Source organism: Miniopterus natalensis, chromosome 16 (assembly GCF_054644295.1).
Source record: "Miniopterus natalensis isolate mMinNat1 chromosome 16, mMinNat1.hap1, whole genome shotgun sequence".
Lineage (NCBI taxonomy): Eukaryota > Metazoa > Chordata > Mammalia > Chiroptera > Miniopteridae > Miniopterus > Miniopterus natalensis.
The window spans coordinates 39,342,196-39,361,136 of NC_142096.1; the positions used below are offsets into that span (position 1 = coordinate 39,342,196).

General features: G+C 48.5%; 1 protein-coding gene across 1 annotated transcript in view; it reads right to left on the reverse strand.

Moving 5' to 3' along the window:
• ZFAT (zinc finger and AT-hook domain containing) overlaps nucleotides 1-18,941 on the reverse strand; it is a 109,547-nt gene that overhangs the window by 20,499 nt on the left and 70,107 nt on the right. Inside the window, exons 11-13 of the mRNA XM_087825512.1 lie at nucleotides 9,713-9,851; nucleotides 3,955-4,073; nucleotides 1,160-1,286 (exon numbers count right to left, since the gene is read on the reverse strand). Of these exons, the coding sequence (XP_087681638.1) occupies nucleotides 1,160-1,286; nucleotides 3,955-4,073; nucleotides 9,713-9,851 (385 nt within the window). The remainder of the gene's footprint in view (nucleotides 1-1,159; nucleotides 1,287-3,954; nucleotides 4,074-9,712; nucleotides 9,852-18,941) is intronic.

The following is an 18,941-nucleotide window of genomic DNA, read 5'->3' on the forward strand; positions in this document are numbered from 1 at the left end:
GTTCCAGAAGAAGTGGGCTGCCCGTGGGGATGGAGATGGGTGGGCTGCCTCTGCCGGGAATGAACCATCACCAAAGCCACTGACTGTGAAGGGAGGAAATAAATCCACACAAGGCCTCAGCCCCCGGAAAGGCATTCAACAGCAGGGGCCTCCACTCTCCCATCCCAGAACCCCCCACTCTAACTGGCTACAAGGTGGGGGCCCTGCCTCCGGAAGCCCTTCCCGCTCAGCAGCAGCGAACACAGCCTGGCGACTCACCTTCCCTGGAGCGACTGTCCCAAAGGAGTTTCTTACAACCTGGGGTTTAGGATTTAAGAACTGGCTGAAAACGGCGATTTCCCAGCTCCCGCCTCCTGTCACCATTTACTGCTTTCTTCTTCATCCCCTTGCCTGTCCTGTCCCCCAGTACAAACAGCACTATGGTCTGTTACACAAGCTTGGGTTCTGTGGTTCTGTTCATGTTCTGAAAAGAGCATTAAGCAAATGTTTTCTAAGCATAATGCCCCAGTCAGCACTAGGCTGCCACCATGGTTTGTTTTTTTAAAAATTGATCTCATATTTCAAAATGATGGCATTGGACATAAAAATCCTGATTCAGAAGAAGGGGAAGCAGGCAGTCCTGGCCACCACAAGGGCATCGGCCATGCCCTAGGTCTCAGCCCTGCCACGCCTGCACTGCCTGCCTGGCCCTGCAGACCCTGGGACCACCCCCCTGGAATGGGTGACCGTGCAGGGTGGAATGGGGAGGGCACCCCAGTGAGAATCCAGGAAACCCAGATTCCAGGACCAGCTCCAACCCCCAAAAGTGGGTGTCTCTCAGCCAAGCACCTGTGACGAGACCTCTGTCTATAAGTGGGAAGCGTGAGCCCTGCTGCTCTCGCAGGCTGTCCTGAGCATTCAAGGAGACACCGCACCGAGAAGCCTGGCAGTGCGGCTGTGAATCCCACCTCTGTGGTGGCCCCATCGGTGTGGCTCTACTTCAAGAGGCAGAGGTTTCCAAGCCGGGCAGCAGGGCTGCAGTCTGAGCGCTGGAGCAGGGATCTGGAAGCTGATCACTGACCGACCACTGACAGGCCTCACCCATTCGCAAGCTCAGTCACTCCACACGTCTACCACACACCAGCTCTGAGGGGTCAGGGGAGAGGGAACATCCTCTCACCGCTCTCAGAGGTGTATCTCAGGTCCTGGAGTGCGGCCACAGCAGCCTGAGTTCCCTGGACGTCTTCTTCGGCTTCTGTGATGTGCAGGTACTGGGTGGAGGGCTCCTCGGGAGTTTCTGTTGCTGGCTAAGTAAACAGAACACCTGAGTGACCGTCTGGAAGACCAACTGCCACCCAGAATCCCAGGATAATGTATTAAGACAAAACAAAAGCACTCTGCAACATCTTTTATCCCTGAGAAACCAGCTGTTCCCATAAAAACCCTATTTTCCAAGGAGAAAGCTTCTCTGCAAATACTAGGACTTTTAAAACCTGCTTTGGTAGGAAGCCTCCTGCTACACATCCTTGCCTGAGGGAACAGACTCTGCTGCCCAGAATCAGAGATTAGACACATCAGAGACTCCTGGGTGTGCTCTTCTGGTGGCTCCGGTCTCTTCCCACTGTCACCAGCAGGAGGCAGGAGTGGGTGTGGCAATCGCGTATAGTCTATTGCACAAGTCCAGTGCAGGGTCAGAGCTCAGTAAATCTTAGCTACTGGTGCCTTTCTTATATTTATACGATGGACACAATAAACACAAGTGAACACAGAAAACACATCTGTGCAAAGTTAGGACTTACGAGTGCAGGAGGAGCTACAGGGCTACTCACAGGTACCTCGTACCTGAGGGGAAAGAACAAAATCTTCACAAGCACTAGATAGTCATCATGACCTCCTTCTGGAAGGGGTGAGGAGTCCAAGGAAAATGACTGGGCAGGAAGCATAACTGTCACCAATAACAAAGGAGCCTCTCCAGCAGAGACGATGTCAAACTTTTGGATTCTTGCCAAGCTAAGAACTAAGAAAGCTGCCTGCCTGGTTTTAAAGAACATTTACTATGTGTGACATTGATCATGTTTTCAGATACCCAAGGTCATCTGCATTTCTTTATCTGTGAACCAACCTTCCAACCTTCCTTCCTTCCTTCCTTTTTTAAATCCTCACCAGATTGATTTTTTAGAGTAGAGGGGAGGGAGGAGGGGGGAGAAACACCGATGTGAGAGAGACGCGGATGGGCTGCCTCCCGCAGGCACCCCGACAGGGCAGGGCATCGAGCCTACAACCCAGGTCCACGCCCTGACTGGGAACCAACCCCGAGGCCCTTCTTCCCTTCCGAGGGCCGACGCCCTGGCAGCCCAGCCAGGCCGGTGGGCCTTCCGTGGACCTTCCTTATCTCCTGTTCGCCCTCCTGTGGGCTGTGGGTCTTCTCCGTCATTTTTCTAAAAGCCGCCTATAGTGTAAGGACAGTCTTCCTTTTCCTACGACGCGACTGAACATACTGTCGTCATGTGTCTCAGCTCTTTTCCGGAGGACTTTGAGACTCTTTTCATGCAGTCTTTTCTTTTTCAATCTTTCCCCTCATTGAATATGGATTTTGAGTTATATAGCAGGGAAAGTTCTCCACATTCTCGATTTATAAATGAACTCACCTAGCTTGTCTTCTGGTATTTGTCAAAATCACTGTTTTTACATTTAAATCTCTGCTCCTTTAGCTCAAGGCTTTCACTACTGATGAGAGTGGATTGATGACTTAATGTATTACCTATAGTAGTTTTTCATTGCTTTTATTGAATTTTCAAAGAATGTAATCCTGCCACCTGCAATACAGACACTGTTTCTTCTCCTCGAGCCTCTACGTGCTCGGCCTTGCCTGACGCACTAGCTGATGCCCACACGAAGCTCCAGAGCAGGGCCCCGGCCATCCCTGTCCTCTCCCCAGCTTCAGGGAGACACCTCTACTGCCTTCCCATGAAGTCAGACGCTGACGTGGGCTGAGACATATACACCTAGTTTTTCATCTTAAAGATATGCTCATCAAATTCTACTTTACTGACTGTTTTTAATCAGTGGACACTGACTTTCGTCAAACGGCTTTTCTGCGTTGTGAAGATGATGACGGTTTTGCTGTTCTCCCCAGCTCTGTTACCTCCATGGATTCCACCAGCACACTCCCTCACATGCAGAGTCACATGTCCCCTTGCACTCTGGAAGCCCCCCCACATTGTCAGGACGTATGACTCTCTGCATGTGTGTTGGAATTGTCTAAAGCCCTCACCCCTGACCACTGGATGCCCTGATGGCTGAGTCCTTACACAATGCTTCTCAGCTGGGGGTCATTTTGACTTCTGGGGAACCCTGGCAGCATCTCTGTGATGTTTCTGGTTTTCACAACTGGGGATGCTAGTGGTATCTAGAAAGTAGAGGTCAACAATGCTACTAAATAACCTAAAATGCACAGGGCAGCCCCTACAAAGAGGAATTACCCAGACCATCGTTTTGGTGGTGCTAGCTTAGGTAAACTGCAAAGCCCATGCTAGTGACCCCTGGTGTCTGAAAAGAGAGCTGGCTACTGGCTTCTATAGTGCAGACGTTTTCAGCAAGGTGACGGATCCCAAAAACTAAGGGAAAAGCAAAGATGACAGGTAGAGGAAGCAGGGCCTGGAATCATGAAATAGGGCCCCGCCCTGTTGTCCTGGTGAGGACAGGCAAGACTCCTCCCCTTGCCTGCTTCTTTCAGGTACAGTATCCGAAACTCTGGATTTGTGAGTAATAGAAGTAAATAGGTCAGAGGCCAATACAGATAAAAAACGACCCAGAGGAAGAGATCACACCCGTGGCCTAGACCCCACCCAGTCATATGCCCTGGATATGAGATATGATTGGCAAAGATTGCCAAGCTTCCCAACCAGAAAACCCAGTGTCTGGTTCGCATCTGCGTCTGGAAGAGTCAGGGTCAATGCCGCGCCCAGGTGTTACCTCCCACTTGGGCTCTCCCTCACTCTCCACCAGCTTCAGGCCGTGCTTGTTCTTCAGGTGCCTGTTGAACTCCCACTTGGTGCCGTAGACAAAGCTGCAAACGGGGCACTTCAGACCACCTGAAACAGAGGCAGAAAGAAGCGGTCACAGCTCGCAAAGCGCAGTGGTTCCCCCTCCATCCAACGCCTCACATCGAAGGAATGGAGCTCACAATCCAAGCTCACCTTAGCACTGGAACAATAGCAACCATTTATGTTTCTTAGGGCAGAGATTTTAAAACTTAACGTATTTTTCCCATTTATGGAATGAGCATTTGCAGAGAGCTCGATGCTATCTGCCCGGTATCCATGGGTTCCACATCTGCGATTCCACCAACCATAGGTTAGAAATGTTAAGAAATACTACACTGTTACTGACGTGTGCCAGGTAGTTAGCCTTCGGGCTCTGTGTCCGTAGAGACTTCTCTTTCTTGTCATTCTTTCTTGCAGCACTTCAACTGCATTAGATATTGTAAGTAACCCAGAGATGATTTCAAGTATACCGGAGGACAGTAGTCAGGAAGACTAGACACAGACGCCAAATTCTAAACTTTGAGAATATTCTATAGGAAAGGCAGTGCAAGTGGATGCTGTTTTCTCCAACAGGCTGCACTTTTTTTTGTTTTTTAAAGGGAAAGCCGACAAGCTTGTTTTTTCTCGGTCAGAGGAGAGCGAAACAGTTTTTTAGCCTCCTTTGTTACCCTTTATTAATCATCTAAAATGGTGCATTTTCCTATGATCACCTTTAAAACCCCCAAGGTGTGAGACTCATCTATCACCTTTCTTTCTTTTTGGTAAAACTGACGCTGGTTCTATAAAGACTAAATATGAGGCAATGAACAAAGCAAACTACCTAAGGTTACACTTAGGCTTCAACAGGACATTAAAGATTCCTTATGGGGTACTTTTTAATGGAAACTAATTGAGTGAAGAAAACATCCTTATATTATGTTTAAATTAAAATTAATATGATAATGCCCCCACATTAATTAAAACTTCAACCTTTGCCACAGTGATGTTAATTAAAGAACAAATGGAAATCTATAATCTAGACCAAAGGTATAATTCTGAGAGAAATTAATTTCTACTTCATTTCATTAAATTCTTAGGCAACTCACAGTAAAAGGTCACGGGGATGCTTGGTGAAGTTATTTTCAGGGTTAATATAAAGCAGCCACCATAAAAACTGCAACCCCCCCCCAACCCACAATTTCCTCCTAAGGCCTGATGACCAGGCAGAAGAACAGAATTTCCGGAGCAATTTTAAAAACTGATCATGGCATCATTGGCTCTTTTTGCACCGCAATATATTCTGGATGAGTTTCAGGCATTAAACTATGTGTGCTCCTTTGTGGTGGCTGACATTATCAAAAATTCAATTTCATTTTCAATAATCTACCTCCTGGGAAGGCCTGGAACGCTGGGCTGGGGAGTCAGAGGCCGGAGGTGGTACTCGCTCACATGACCCAGAACCAGTTCCTTGGACTCTCAGGGTGTTTTCTCCATGGTGAAAACACTAAAGTTCACATCCTTAAGAAAGGCACCGCAGTGGGCAGGAGGATGGGCCCCAAAGACACTCCCATTCCAATCCCAGCAACATGCGAACATGTTACCTTACGGCAACAGGGACTTTCAAAGGTGTGATTCGGTTAAGGATTTGGAGATGGGAGATGATTCTGGAATACCTGGAGGAGGGCAATGTAACCACAAGGGACCCTATAAGAAGGAGGCAGGAGAGAAGGTCCTCGTGGTGGGACATGAGACTCTGCGGGCCATAGCGGGCTCTGAAGGTGGAGAAGGAGCTGGAGCCAAGGAGTGAGGGAGCCTCTAGACACTGGGAAAGGCCAGGAAACGGATTCTCCCTCAGAGCCTCCTGGAGTACAGACTCATTAGCAAGCCTGACTTTATCTGTGAGACCCATCTTGGACCTCTGACCTTTGGAACCGAAAGATAATAAACTGTGTTGTTAGACCCTTGCCGAGTCTGTGGAACAGACGCAGCTCAGCTATCAAAGGAGAGTGGTGCAGAGCAGCCTGACTTCACAAGATTAACAACTGAAATCTGGAATTGGACTTGGGTGACATGTTCACCTCCCATAGTCTCTCTTTTTTTTTTTTAAATATATCTTTATTGATTTCAGAGAGAGGAAAGGAGAGGGAGTGAGAGAGATAGAAACATCAATGATGAGAGAGTCATTGATCGACTGCAGCCTGCAACCCAGGCATGTGCCCTGACCGGGAATCGAACCCTGATCACCTGGATCCTAGGTCGATGCTTTAACCACTGAGCCATGCCCGGCCAGGCCCATAGTCTCTTAATTCAGTGCCTGTCCAAAGGCCCAGCCAGAGCACAGCTCAGAACCAGCAAATGCACACAGGGTAGTGATCAAGTGGGAATCACAGGTGAGCACCAAGGTAGAGGGTTCCCAGTGACTTGGCACACTGTCAGACATGGCTTTGGGACACAAGGATATCTGAATCCTATCCTAAACCCCAGCCCCACTTCCCGCAAGATCCACAAGAAAAACTGCGTAAGGGAACATATAGCAGAGAAAGGCAACGTGCATTTTATTGTTGGACAGGCTGATGTCCAGAACCCAATGTGGGCAATTTGGTAAATGGAGCTCAAGCAAGGTCTCCCCCATCCCTCTTGGTCCCCTCACACACTCCCCCAAATCGTGGGATCTGAGAGCCTCCTTACAACCTTGGGGAAGCAGAAGAAAAAGAAAGGAGGTCCTAGAGTCAGCCTAGAGTAAGATAAGCCCGTAGACCTGAAAACAAAGAAATAAGAGAAAGTAAACAGCACCCTGTGTGTGTGGCCTTTCAACAGGTTATCACGTGACCTCTAGCAAATGAGAACCAAAAGGCACCTTACAGGAGGACCATGCCCCTCCCCTTGCCCCTGGCCTCTCTTCCTCCTCTTTAACAAACTTCAGGGACATCGGCCCATGAAAGGTAAGGAATCAGACTCTATCCAGAACTGCATTGGGCTCAGCCACCTGCTCACTCCATGGCCTGGGCTGGTCATCTGCCCTTCCCTGTGCCCTCAGAACAGGAGCTGTGCTGGACCTGTCTGGAACCAGCTCACCAGCCTGCTATGCACATCTTCCCAGTTCAGTGACACCACACTAGTAGCTTAAAATTGGCCATGGTGGAACTATTTACACCACAGAAATTGGCAAATGCTACAAAACAGGTTCCCCTGCCCCGGCTGCTGGGGGAGCCAGGTGTTAAGCATTAACAGCACACATTCCAGGGGCTTCTGGAGCCCGCTGAAAATACCCCAACTCTGGAAAACACCATAGTCCCTTCCCACAGAAACCTACAAGGGGTAGAGTGTCCAAGAAGGCACATCTCAGCCTCTGAGGCCTTCTCCCAGCTCCTCCGCAGCTCACATTGGCACCCTTCCCACGTCGCCAAGCACAGTGGGCAGGAGAGTATTCGCCAGCAGTCGATGGCTTTGCCATGTCACTCTGTGACACCGTTTAAACAAGGAATCTCTGCACTTGCTTTATGGAGACTATAACATCATTCGGAGAAAAACATTCTATTCATGGTTCCTCACTATGTTATCATTTTAACACAGTCCTCTGCATCACACAAGAAATTACAGTCCTGTGAGGATATTTTTTAAGGAGTAGGATAAGAAAATAAACCCTGTGGGGATGGGGACAACTACCTGAAATTAATCAAAAGAAAATGAAAAATTCTGTGGTACCAAGTGACTGGGCATTTTCAAGCCCAGAATTTTACCCAGTCCCACTTTCTGCCCCTTCCCTTCTCTTTCCCTCTCCCAGACAGGAGAACAGGGCAGGCTTCGTGCTCCTGACGTTTCTCATTTGTGTTCATAGCCAACCAGCTACCCCATTTCAGGGACTGTTCTCCCACCAAAACACAGGCTCTTAAGGGCCAACAGGCATTTAGTTGTTTTTTCCTCAACATGTCCCTTAGCAGGGAGGATGGTAACACACACACATATATATATGAAATACATCTAATATATACATATCAAAAAAGAAAACCAAAAATACCCCTACAGAGATTAAAAATGAAATCTGGACCCTGTTAGGGAATGCCAACTTACTCTAGAGAGTCTTAGAAAGTTAACTGAAAACTTAAAGCATGAAACACTTTGACTTCAGCACATTCTCTACAAGGCAATGATGAAAACTTGGAAGCCCCGAGCAATGACCGTATTATCAATCTGATGCCCACGCCTGTCCCAGCAGCCACAGTAAACGTCTATTTCCTGCCAATCCCACCCAAGGGAGTGAAGGACGTTAAAGGGATCTCTAGTCTGCTACTCTGTTATTTACTGTGACTCTAAGACATCCATTCTCTCCTCTGTGATTCCCCAACATTGTCAAAAATGATGCAGCTGTTCTAGAGGTCTTAGATAATTTCAGAAAAACACTACAAAAGAAAGGAATAAAAACATATTGCATGCTGAACCGGCGTCCTCTCATTCCATCCTGTCCACCATCACACGAGGTGGCGCCTGGGGACTCCACTCTTAGGTGAAGGGCCTGGGGTGTAGAGGTTTGGTAACCAGCCGAAGTGCCCAGCTAACGCAGACCCATGCCCACCTCCCATCCTGCTCCACGAGACTGCCTTTGAAGAAAACAGAAGGCACGCAGGCGCCCCGTCACTCCAGATGGATGGCTGTAAAATTACTGAGTCTTTTATGCTGTTCACCCATTTCCATACATCAGCCCTGTCACGGAAAGCGCTGAAGGATACAGTCAATTCATTTGTTTTACATTAAGATGCATTTTATGGCGATTCCAGCAAGCGGAGCTTCACGCCGCATCAGAAAACTGAGCATCTCAGAGTTTGCAATTCCACAGCCCTGTTTATGGGGGGAAATGTCTAGAACTGTCTTCAGCTTCACACAGACACAGGACTCGGGAAAGAGTAGCAGCTGAAATACTGCAGGCTGCAACCATTTTTTAGTTGAATTAACAAAGTGCACATATAAATACAATGGCATTTCTCTGTATGGCAATAGTGTATGTGCTAAACCCTCTCAAGTGGGAATACATGATTACTTATTGAAAATAGAAGCAAAAGAAACCCTCCAAACTTCTCAATAATATTAGAGGTTTCATCCATTCTCTTTAGTTTAAATGTTCTGAATGGTTTTTCCTTTTCAGGATAAGTAATCTGAGGACTCAATAAATATTTTTGGGTACTCTAAAGAAGCTCACCTATAAATATGTTTACCACAGTATTCTTTACAATTGTAATAAGAGAAAGACCTGGAAACCCTACAGTGTTTACCCACAGGAGCACGGATAGATGAGGCACTGTCCCCTGGTGCTGTGTTACAGAGAGCCCTTAGAAAGTACAATTAAAAAAACAAAGGGGAACGACATGTCCACGTTAATCAAGAGAGCAAGCCGTGACCTTCCATTTACGCAAAATGAACACCTGGGCCCCAGGAGAAGGCAATGCAGATAATTGAGCATGAACCGGGGGGGGGGGGTCTGTGGGCACATTATCACTTTTTCATTTCATATTTCCACTGAGGTTGCTCTAATGTGATCCTGCCAACAAGGAAGGAAGGGTGGTAAACAGTACTGGGGAGAAAGGGGGTGACATGGTGATGATGAAGAATTAACAACGTTCAGGGATCAGGATTAAATGATCAGTGTAACAGCTCTCTCAGCAGAAGCACGGCCTGGCAGGACTGAGCAGGGCCCCGGGCCAGCACATGCCTACCTTGCTGGACGAGCGCATCGGCCACCAGCTCCCCAGCGCCCACATTGGCGTACTCCTCGTTGGGATGCTTCCTGTTGTAGTGCCTCTTCAGGGAGCCCGATATGTTGCACGAGTAATGGCAGTGGGCACAGCGGAAAGGCTGCAGGGACAAGAAGGACGGTTAGGGAAAGGCGAGCCCCAGCCGAGACCAAGCCCTATGGAAAAGGGGCAGGCACAGCTCCTCCAGTGTCCGCTGTCACTGTTCTCCCATCCGTGTGTGTCTGAGACCCCAAAAGCCTGAGGTGAGCAGGCCCATCCCATTGGGGTAGCTCTAAGGAAAACATGACCATGGGATGCTGAGTCCTGCCTCTACAGAACCAACCAAGTGACAGGCCAGGTGTTCCCAGACTAGGAGGGGGCCTTTTCAAATTTGGCTTTCATTTATTTCACATCTTTTTTTGTTCACCCCAGAATTTACAGTTCTTGCTGAAGAAGGAAATTTTTTAAAAAAGCAATACAATTATTTTATCGCCTTTTAAAAATTGAATGCCACCTGGCCGGGCGTGGCTCAGCGGTTGAGCGTCAGCCTAGGATCCAGGACATCGCGGTTCGATTCCCGGTCAGGGCATATGCCCGGGTTGCGGGCTCGATCCCCAGTAGGGGGTGTGCAGGAGGCAGCGGATCAATGACTCTCATCATTGATGTTTCTATCTCTCTCTCCCTCTCCCTTCCTCTCTTTGAAATCAATGAAGATTAAAAAAAAAATTGAATGCCTTTCAAAACAGGGCCCCTTACAATTAATTTCCTGATGTACTTGCTTCTTTAAATTATTTCCTGCATAGTATTTACCTGTAAGCACCTGCCTTACACAGGTGTCACCCAACGCAGTCCACCATTAAGGAAATCCACTTGTTATCAGTTTGCTGACCCGTCACAAGTATACATGTTTCCATGTCTCAACACTGCTGACCAGTCACAAGACAACTCATGACTGCACTTAAATTAATTTAAGTAATTTTAAACACCTTGGTGACTCGTCACAATGGAAAAGCAGCTGGCCACATGGGCAAGTTCTAGCTCGAAGTAGTCGGTTAGCAAGGTGTTAAACCCTATTCCCATGCTCCTGCCCCCACCCCAACCCCACCCCACCCCACCTGGTTAAGACCTGGCACTTTCAGGGTAAGGACACAAACAGGCTTTGCAGTCTTTCCACAGCCACCTGGCACACTGCCGAAGCACCAGGCACTCAGAGTGGCAAGGGGGAAAGGGTGCTGCTGAGACCTGTGGGGGAGCCCAGGAGACCTGGCCATGGGCTGGGCAATGGAGGGTCATCCGGTCACTGTCATACCCCACGTCCTTACTCCTGGCTGGGACAATATCAAAGTGTCTTTCCAAACCATGTGCTGTACAGCGTTCCAGCAGAGTGCTAGAGAAACCCCAGGTTTGCACTCCGGGCCCATTTGGAACCATGAGCAGCTTCCTGGTCTAACCGGAGAGCATGGAGCAGCGCACGGTGCAGGGGATCCAGATGGGACAAGTTCATCTGACCTCTGGCATGACCAGAGATGGAGCCTCAGCAGGTGGTGAGATTTCTCTGAGCACTGGGCCTCTCACCAGTCAAATGGTGATAACGACGTCCCCTTGTAAGGTTGTGAGAATTAAATGACGTAACATAAACTGATCTCTAAGATGCCACAGAAACTAGCACTTACTGTTTTTATTGGATACTGTACACAGCTCATGCTGTGCCTGTGGGAGCTGATGCACCACTGTGTCCAAGACCTCAAAACCACCCTGACTCCTCAAGGGTCCAACTCATTAACCTTTTGCCGCTGTTACCTGAAGGGCTAAGCGAGCAGCAGTGCCTCAGGGAAGGTCAAGTGGCCAGCAAGCAAGGAAAGTGTCCTCTCTCCTCTGACACTTTAATCAGCCCCTTTTTGATGATTTCTCCCTAGGAGTCCAGAGAGGTGCTGAAGTCTTCCCATTGAGAGAGAGAGGTAAAGAGGGGGAAGGGACGGAGAGAGGGCGGGAAGGAAGTGAAAAGAAAACTGCTGTCCACCTTGTCCTTCGTTAAGTCACTATTCCGTCTCCAAGGCCCCGCCCACCTCGCAGTCTTAAAGAGCATGTCCGACTGGTGGGCCCTCAGGGTCCACCTCCCTTTCTTGGGGCTGGGTGATCCCCTAGGCTAACCACCCCTGCAAGACAGGCAGTGCTCTTCTCAGACCTCATCACACCCCATCATCGTTAGCCGGCTGCGATCCCCACAGTGACATCTGCTACATGGTGACATGGCGCTCACCAGGCTCTCCCTGTGCTGCGAACCGTCCCAGTGAATTCACCAGACCCCCTTCCCAGGCCTAACGTTAAATGCTGGCTTTCTCCACGGTCTGTCCTTGGATCTGTTTTGTTCTCCTGCTATGTTTCCAACCATCATGTCTACACTATTGATTGCTGGGTCTACATAGCCAGTTATGATTTTTCCTGAACCACAGATAGGAGTTTTCAGTCGTCTTGCAGGTGTCTCTGCAGGGATGCTTTGCAGACACCTCCAAATAAACATGCCCATTTCAGACCCGCTACCTCTCTACAAAATCAGCTGATCACCCAGAGAGAAACCTGAGTGCCTCCTAGACTTCTCTCTCACTATTGAACTAACTTCTAAGTCTTGCGCAGGCTTCCTGGGAAACCTCTCCAAGAAGCTGCCCCTGCTCATTTCAGTCTGTTGCTCCGGGACAGAGAAAGGCGCCGTCCAGGCCATGAGGGCCATGCTGCTGCTCCCAGGAGGGAAGTAGATCTGATGACCCACACTGCTCCGAAACCTCCCCAGGGACCCCAGCCTAGGTCAAGGCCACAAGTGGGTCGGGATGCTTTTTGCTACACTGCATGAGCTATGCTGGGTCTTTCACAGAGGACTCTGTGGTTTGGCCCACTGGGGTTTACTAAACAAAAGGACCTGGAACAAAGGCAAAAATTAGTTGATCTCCTTCATCTATCTACCGAGCAGAGAATACAGTCTAAAATGCCATGTGATTATCTGCAAAGTAAAAATAAAAGCTAAAACATTTTCAAGCACATCCATCCCTAAATTAGCAAATATTATGCAATTATGTTTGGAACACTAGCACTTACACAAACATCCGAAAGAACCACCGGAAACGCTACACTGCCAGTGCTGAGGGGTTGGGGGCACAGAGGCAGGAAGGAACGGTGACAGTGAGAAATTGTCTCACAAACCTAACTTAGGCTCGAGAGCCAATTTCAGCCTTCTTGTGGGAAAGACAGTAAACTGCCTCATGAGAGTTTCAACTCCTTTTATTCCCCACGCCCTCTCCTTGGTAGAACTGCTGACGAGAGGAAAAACTGCCAAAACATGAGCAGATAGGCAAAAAATGTGCAGGTGAGCCCCAACGGGACATCACTTCCCAAGCTACTGACTTCTATGGAAATCTTCAGTCCTTACAGTTGGAAGGGACGCTTCCAAAGGCTGACCTCGACCAAGCTTCCCTCCAGGAGGAGACATTCTTCTGTGGCCTCTGACGTCTGTGAGCTTAGCCCCTGCTGGATGCAGGGAGCTCAACCCCTGCGGCCCCTTGTACTGCTCAACGGCTCTGGGGTTTCAGGAGGAAAAACCTCCCGTCTTTCTCTGTCATCGGTTTGCTTCTACTACCTTATGCCCACCAAAACCTTTTACAGGGACTCAATCAGCACCTAAGTCCTACCTGGGTCCCCTCTCCCTAAGTGTGGTGACTGAGGTGTTGCCACGCTTCAGCAGGAGGTCTGCTGGGGCTGTCGTGGGCGAAGGCGGGAGCAGATAACACCCCTGCGCCCACTGCCACACATAAAGTCCGACGGCTTTGTTAATGCATTCACCCACCCTACTCTGAGCCAGGCTCCATGCTCTCGCCCTGGGGCGCACTGATGAATAGGGGGCGGTGCTTCTCCACATACTTAGGAGTTTTTAGATGTCAATACCAACTGCAAAGATGAAATGCTACTGAGGCAAACTAAATCATGAAACTTGGTTTCAAGGTCAGATTCTTGCAGAATCTGACTGTGAATCTCAAAAGGGACATTATATGTCGTGAGCCTTAGGCCAGAACCTGGCCGTGGATGAGAAGCGGGCTACAGTGGTCTGTCCAGTTCACGTGAAACAGCACCAAGTGCTCCCTGTGGTCCAAAAAGAAAGTGGGTCAAAAGCAAGGTGGTGAACTCACCGCCACGCCTACTATCCAACGGTACACTGGAATTAACCAAGCTAACGATTTAACATAATTATCAGTATCTTACTAACGTTTGCGGATTGCTACCATGACAGCAGATAGTTCCAAGTGTCTCACGCAGATTAATTCCTGTGTGTCTCACCACAACCTCATGTGGGAGGTACTGTTATTACCCCCATTTCACAGATTAAGAAACTGAAGTACAGAGGGTTAAGAAATGGGCCCAGAGTTTCACAGTCTCGCAGGCTGACCGTTTGGTCTGAACTAGATCTGGGCGCCAGGCTCAGCCAGCAATAAAGGGATGATTTGATTTCCCACTTGCCACTATTTTCTGAGCATCCATCTTGCCAGGGAGCCCCTGGAGGGACATGGTTTGGTCTTCTTTGATTTCCTAGACATAAGACAGCCCAGATCACTTCCAAAAATGAGCAACCCTATGGTGGGCTGGGAGAAGCGTAGGCAGGATTCCCACCATGAGGCGGGGCTGGAGGAAGTTGACGAGGCTGAGAGCCACCAGACCACCGTGGGGTGTACGCTGTGTCAGGAAAGCGACTTCAGGCGATGCGAGTCTCGGCGGGTGCCAAGCAGGGGGTGGCACGCCAGATTCACACTTACAAGTACCACTCTGCAAATTAATGGAGGGTGGATTTGAAAGGAACAAGACTGGAGGCAGGAAACCAATTCACCAGTTGTTGCAGTGGTTCAGACAAGAGACATGAAGGGCCTGAAACGAGAGAGGAACAAAGCACAGAAAGAAGAAAGTGCTCCAGAGAGATGGAGGAAGTGGAAGCCGCAGGCCTGCGGACGGAGGTGCTGCGGAGAGCGGAGGGCTGCAGGAGTCCTCGCTTCCAGAATGGATGCCAGGAGGGAGGCACGCCGCCGGCTGCGAGAGAGGGGGCGAGAAGACAGAACTCAGGACACCCCAGAGCGCAGGTCCAGAAAGTGGCTGGAGATGTGAATGTAAAACTCAGAGGAAAGTTCTGCGCTGTGGATACAGATCTGAGCACAGACAGTGAGCAGAAGCCCTAGGATGGCGCTCCCCCTCTGCAAGAATACGAGGGGAGGGGGTGCAACAGGACAGCACCCTGGGAAGTGGGGACAGAACGGAGGATGAGCTCACGGGGAAGGAAGATGACAGCAGGTAGCAGGATTGGGGGTCTGGAGCCACAGAATCCGGGGAACAATGTCCCTCGTGGAGCGAGGAAGGACTGAGTCAAGTGGACTAAGAAATGCAACAAGATAGGGCTGACAAGTGTCCACTGTCCTGCCTCTGGGCAGCAGTGGCCTTACTGAGAAAGAAGAGTCAGTTACATGCTACGGACAAAGGGCAGGGCAGGGAGAGCAAAGGGCAGAAGCTGGACTGCGGTCACGTTTCAATGATGTTTCAATGATGCAAAGGCTCTTTCTCAAAAGGCACGTTAAAGAGCTTCAATCTGAGTTGAAAAAAAGTGTAGTCAAATTTGCTGAGGCTCAAACGTTCACAGACTTATTCCAGACAGCACAAAAATTTTACTTTTTCACAGTTTGAGGATTTACTTTTTTCTTTTTTTTAAAAAAAATATATCTTTATTGATTTCAGAGAGAGGAAAGGAGAGGGAGAGAGAGAGATAGAAACCTCAATGATGAGAGAGTCATTGATCAAGCCCGCAACCCGGGCATGTGCCCTGAATGGGAATCAAACCCTGATCGCCTGGATCCTAGGTCGATGTTCAACCGCTGAGCCACGCCTGGCAGGGCGAGGATTTACTGTTCTGGTTCTTCACACAGAAGGAAAGAAAACATTAGAGGACTGACTGGAAGTCCCGACTCACATGTGAAATGGGTTAGAAGACACCTAATGGCATTAGAGAGAGGTCAATCCAATTTCCCATCAGCATCAAGAAAGGGACCTAGAGGAACGTGTAAAACCATCAAATTGAACTTCCATTTGACCCAGTGATCCCACTTCTAGGACTATATCCTAAGAATCCTGAAACACTAATCAGAAAGAATATATGCACCCCTAAGTTCATAGCAGCACAATTTACAATAGCTAAGATCTGGAAACAGCCCAAGTGCCCATCAGTAGATGAGTGGATAGAAAAGCTGTGGGACATTCACACCACGGAATACTACGCAGCTGTAAGGAAGAAGGATCTCGTACCCTTTGGGACAGCATGGAGGGACCTGGAGAGTATTATGCTGAGTGAAATAAGCCAGGCAGAGAAAGACAAGTACCATATGATCTCATATGTGGAATCTAATGAGTACAATAAACTGAGGAACAAAACAGATCCAGAGACATAGAAGCAGGGAGCAGACTGAGGGATCTCAGAGGGAAGGTGGGGATGGGGGAGTAGGTGGGGAGAGATTAATCAAAGAACTTACATGTTTTAAACATAACCCATGGACACAGACACTGGTATGGGGAAGGCCCGGGGTTGGGGTGGATGTGGGGTAGAGGGGATCAATGGGGGTAAAAAGGGGACATCTGTAATATTTTCAACAATAAAGATTTTTTTAAAAAGTGCCAAGAAATGTCCACAGTTGTGACATTGGTGACCAACTGCGAAGCATGGGACAGCTGTTGGCACAAGGAGAGGGTGCTCTGCTCCATACACAGCAGGCGGGGAAGCTCTGCCAGGTGAGGCTGTGAATTCCAGTGTGTGACCAAGAATGGCCTGATGGTCACACAAGGACATCAAGGCTCACAGGTGAAAATGGGAGCCTGCCCCTCTGAGATGGGCCCACTGCTCTCTGCAGAGGACAGAAAAGGTAAATGACAAGAAGGAAGGTTCTGGATGACTAGTGAGGTTAAACCTGCGGCCACAAGTCACCATTTCATTACCTCGGTTAACGACTAGTGAACAACCCACTCAACACAGAGACAGAGGCCAAGCTGAAGCAGGCCAAGCACAGGTCTCACTGGTGTCCAGGGGAATTTGGGTCCAAAGTGCAAAAAAAGGCCCTAAAATTGTTGCAACCTAAATTAAGTGCTCACGTCACACACACCGTCCCACACCGCGGGTATACGTGTAACATTCTCGGTGTACGTTCTACTTCCCGCCAAGAACAGTGAAGTAAGAAACAGGACTAAGTGGGTAGACACATGACTTGGAAAACCCTCCCTCACTTGTAAATTACAAATGTCTGACCACTTTGCTGTACCCCTGAAACCAATACAGAATAAAACCAAATGTCAAAACAGAGAAAAACCTCTCTTCACGAGGCTGTTATGAGGATGACAGATACTCATGTAAAATGCCTAGAATAATGCACAGCAGCACCCAGTGGCCACCGTTATTAATATCAGTAACACTAACAACGACACTTGTTCTCTGACACGTCAGGTGCTTTCGGGTTTATTTTCTTTCACCTGTGTGACGAGTTTCCGTTGATAGAGAATGATGTACGAACATCCCGTCTGTAATCCCAAATGTTCGAAAAGAGGGCAAGCGAGGTCAGAGCGTGTCTCCGGCCTGGAGAGCGCATACGCTGTAACGGAGGTTTCTCATGAATGTCTGAGGCAGCCGCCCACTCCCTAAAATGCAAGCTAGCACTGAGTCACCCTGAGAAGTACACAGCGGGGACAGGGGACGCGTTGGGCCCGCCCAGCTCTTGAGAAGTTCTGATTCAGGGCTCTGCCCTGTCCCAGATTTAATTCAGCTGCCTCTGAGACTCATGAGGCAACTTTGTCTAAATCAGAGCCTGGAAAGAACAGGCTGAAGCGAGAGCTGAGATCTTACCTGGATTCTATTTCGGGGAAAACAACAATCGGAACAGATGCTCCCCACCATTTTTTCAAGTTACTAGGGTGACAGTGGTTAGTATGATTACACAGGTTTCAAGTGTATGATTCTAAGATACGTCATCTGTACCTTGCATTGTGTGTTCGCCGCCCAAAGTCAAATCTTGCTTGACCTCCTTTACCCTTTACTACCCCCCATCCCATCCCTCTGGTAACCACCACACTATTGTCTGTGTCTGTGAGTTTTTGTTTGTCTTATTTGCTCATTTGTTGTTTTCCGTTTTATATTCCACACGTGAGTGAGGTCCTAGGGTGACTTCCTGACTTTTTCCGTCTGACTTGTTTCCCTTAGCGTGATATTCTCAGGGGGACTGCATCAAACTGAAAGGCTTTTGCACAGCAAGACACGTCGACAGAACAAAAAGTCAGCCAACCAAACAGGAGGAGATACTTGCAAACAACATTTCCAGTAAGGGGTTAATAACTAAAATATATAAAGAACTCATATGACTCACTAACAAAAAATCAAATAACCCAATTAAAAAATGGGCAGAGGACCTGAAGAGACACTTTTCCCAAGAAGACATAAAATGACCAACAAATATATGAAAAGACGCTCCACTTCACCAGCCATTAAAGAAATGCAAATCCAAACTACCGTGAGATAACCGTCTCACGCCTGTCAGAATGGCTGTTGTCAACAAGACAAGTGTTGCAGGGGCTGTGGACAGAAAAGAGCCCTCACTCACTGCTGGCGGGAACGCAAACTGGTAGAGCACTATGGAAACAGTATGGAGACTCCTCAAAAATTAAGAATAGCGCTACCACATGACCCAGCAACCCCTCTTCTGAGTATTTACCTGAAAGATTTGAAAACATTTATTGGTAAAGATATATGCACGCCTACGTTCATAGCATTATTCACAGAGACCAAGAAATGGAAACAACCAAAGTGTCCTTCACTAGATAACTGGACAAAGAAGATGTTATCCATATACACAATACAATATTACTCAACCATCAGGAAGAATGAAATACTGCCATTTGTGACAACGTGGATGGACCCTGAGACTATCATGCTTCCCCATTTGCCATGGGGAGCTCTGTGGCCCAAGACATTTCTCAAGATCATTGAGTGTCACGGGTTTCTGGGGCCAGAGAGACCTGGGCTCATCTGAGGTTGGACTGCTTGATGGCTGTGCAGCTTTGGGCACATATCCTCTCAAGGACTGATGATGTAGATGGAGTGGCCTGCAGGGAGGTGATTGTCAGACTATCACTGACTGTGCAGCCACAGAAACTC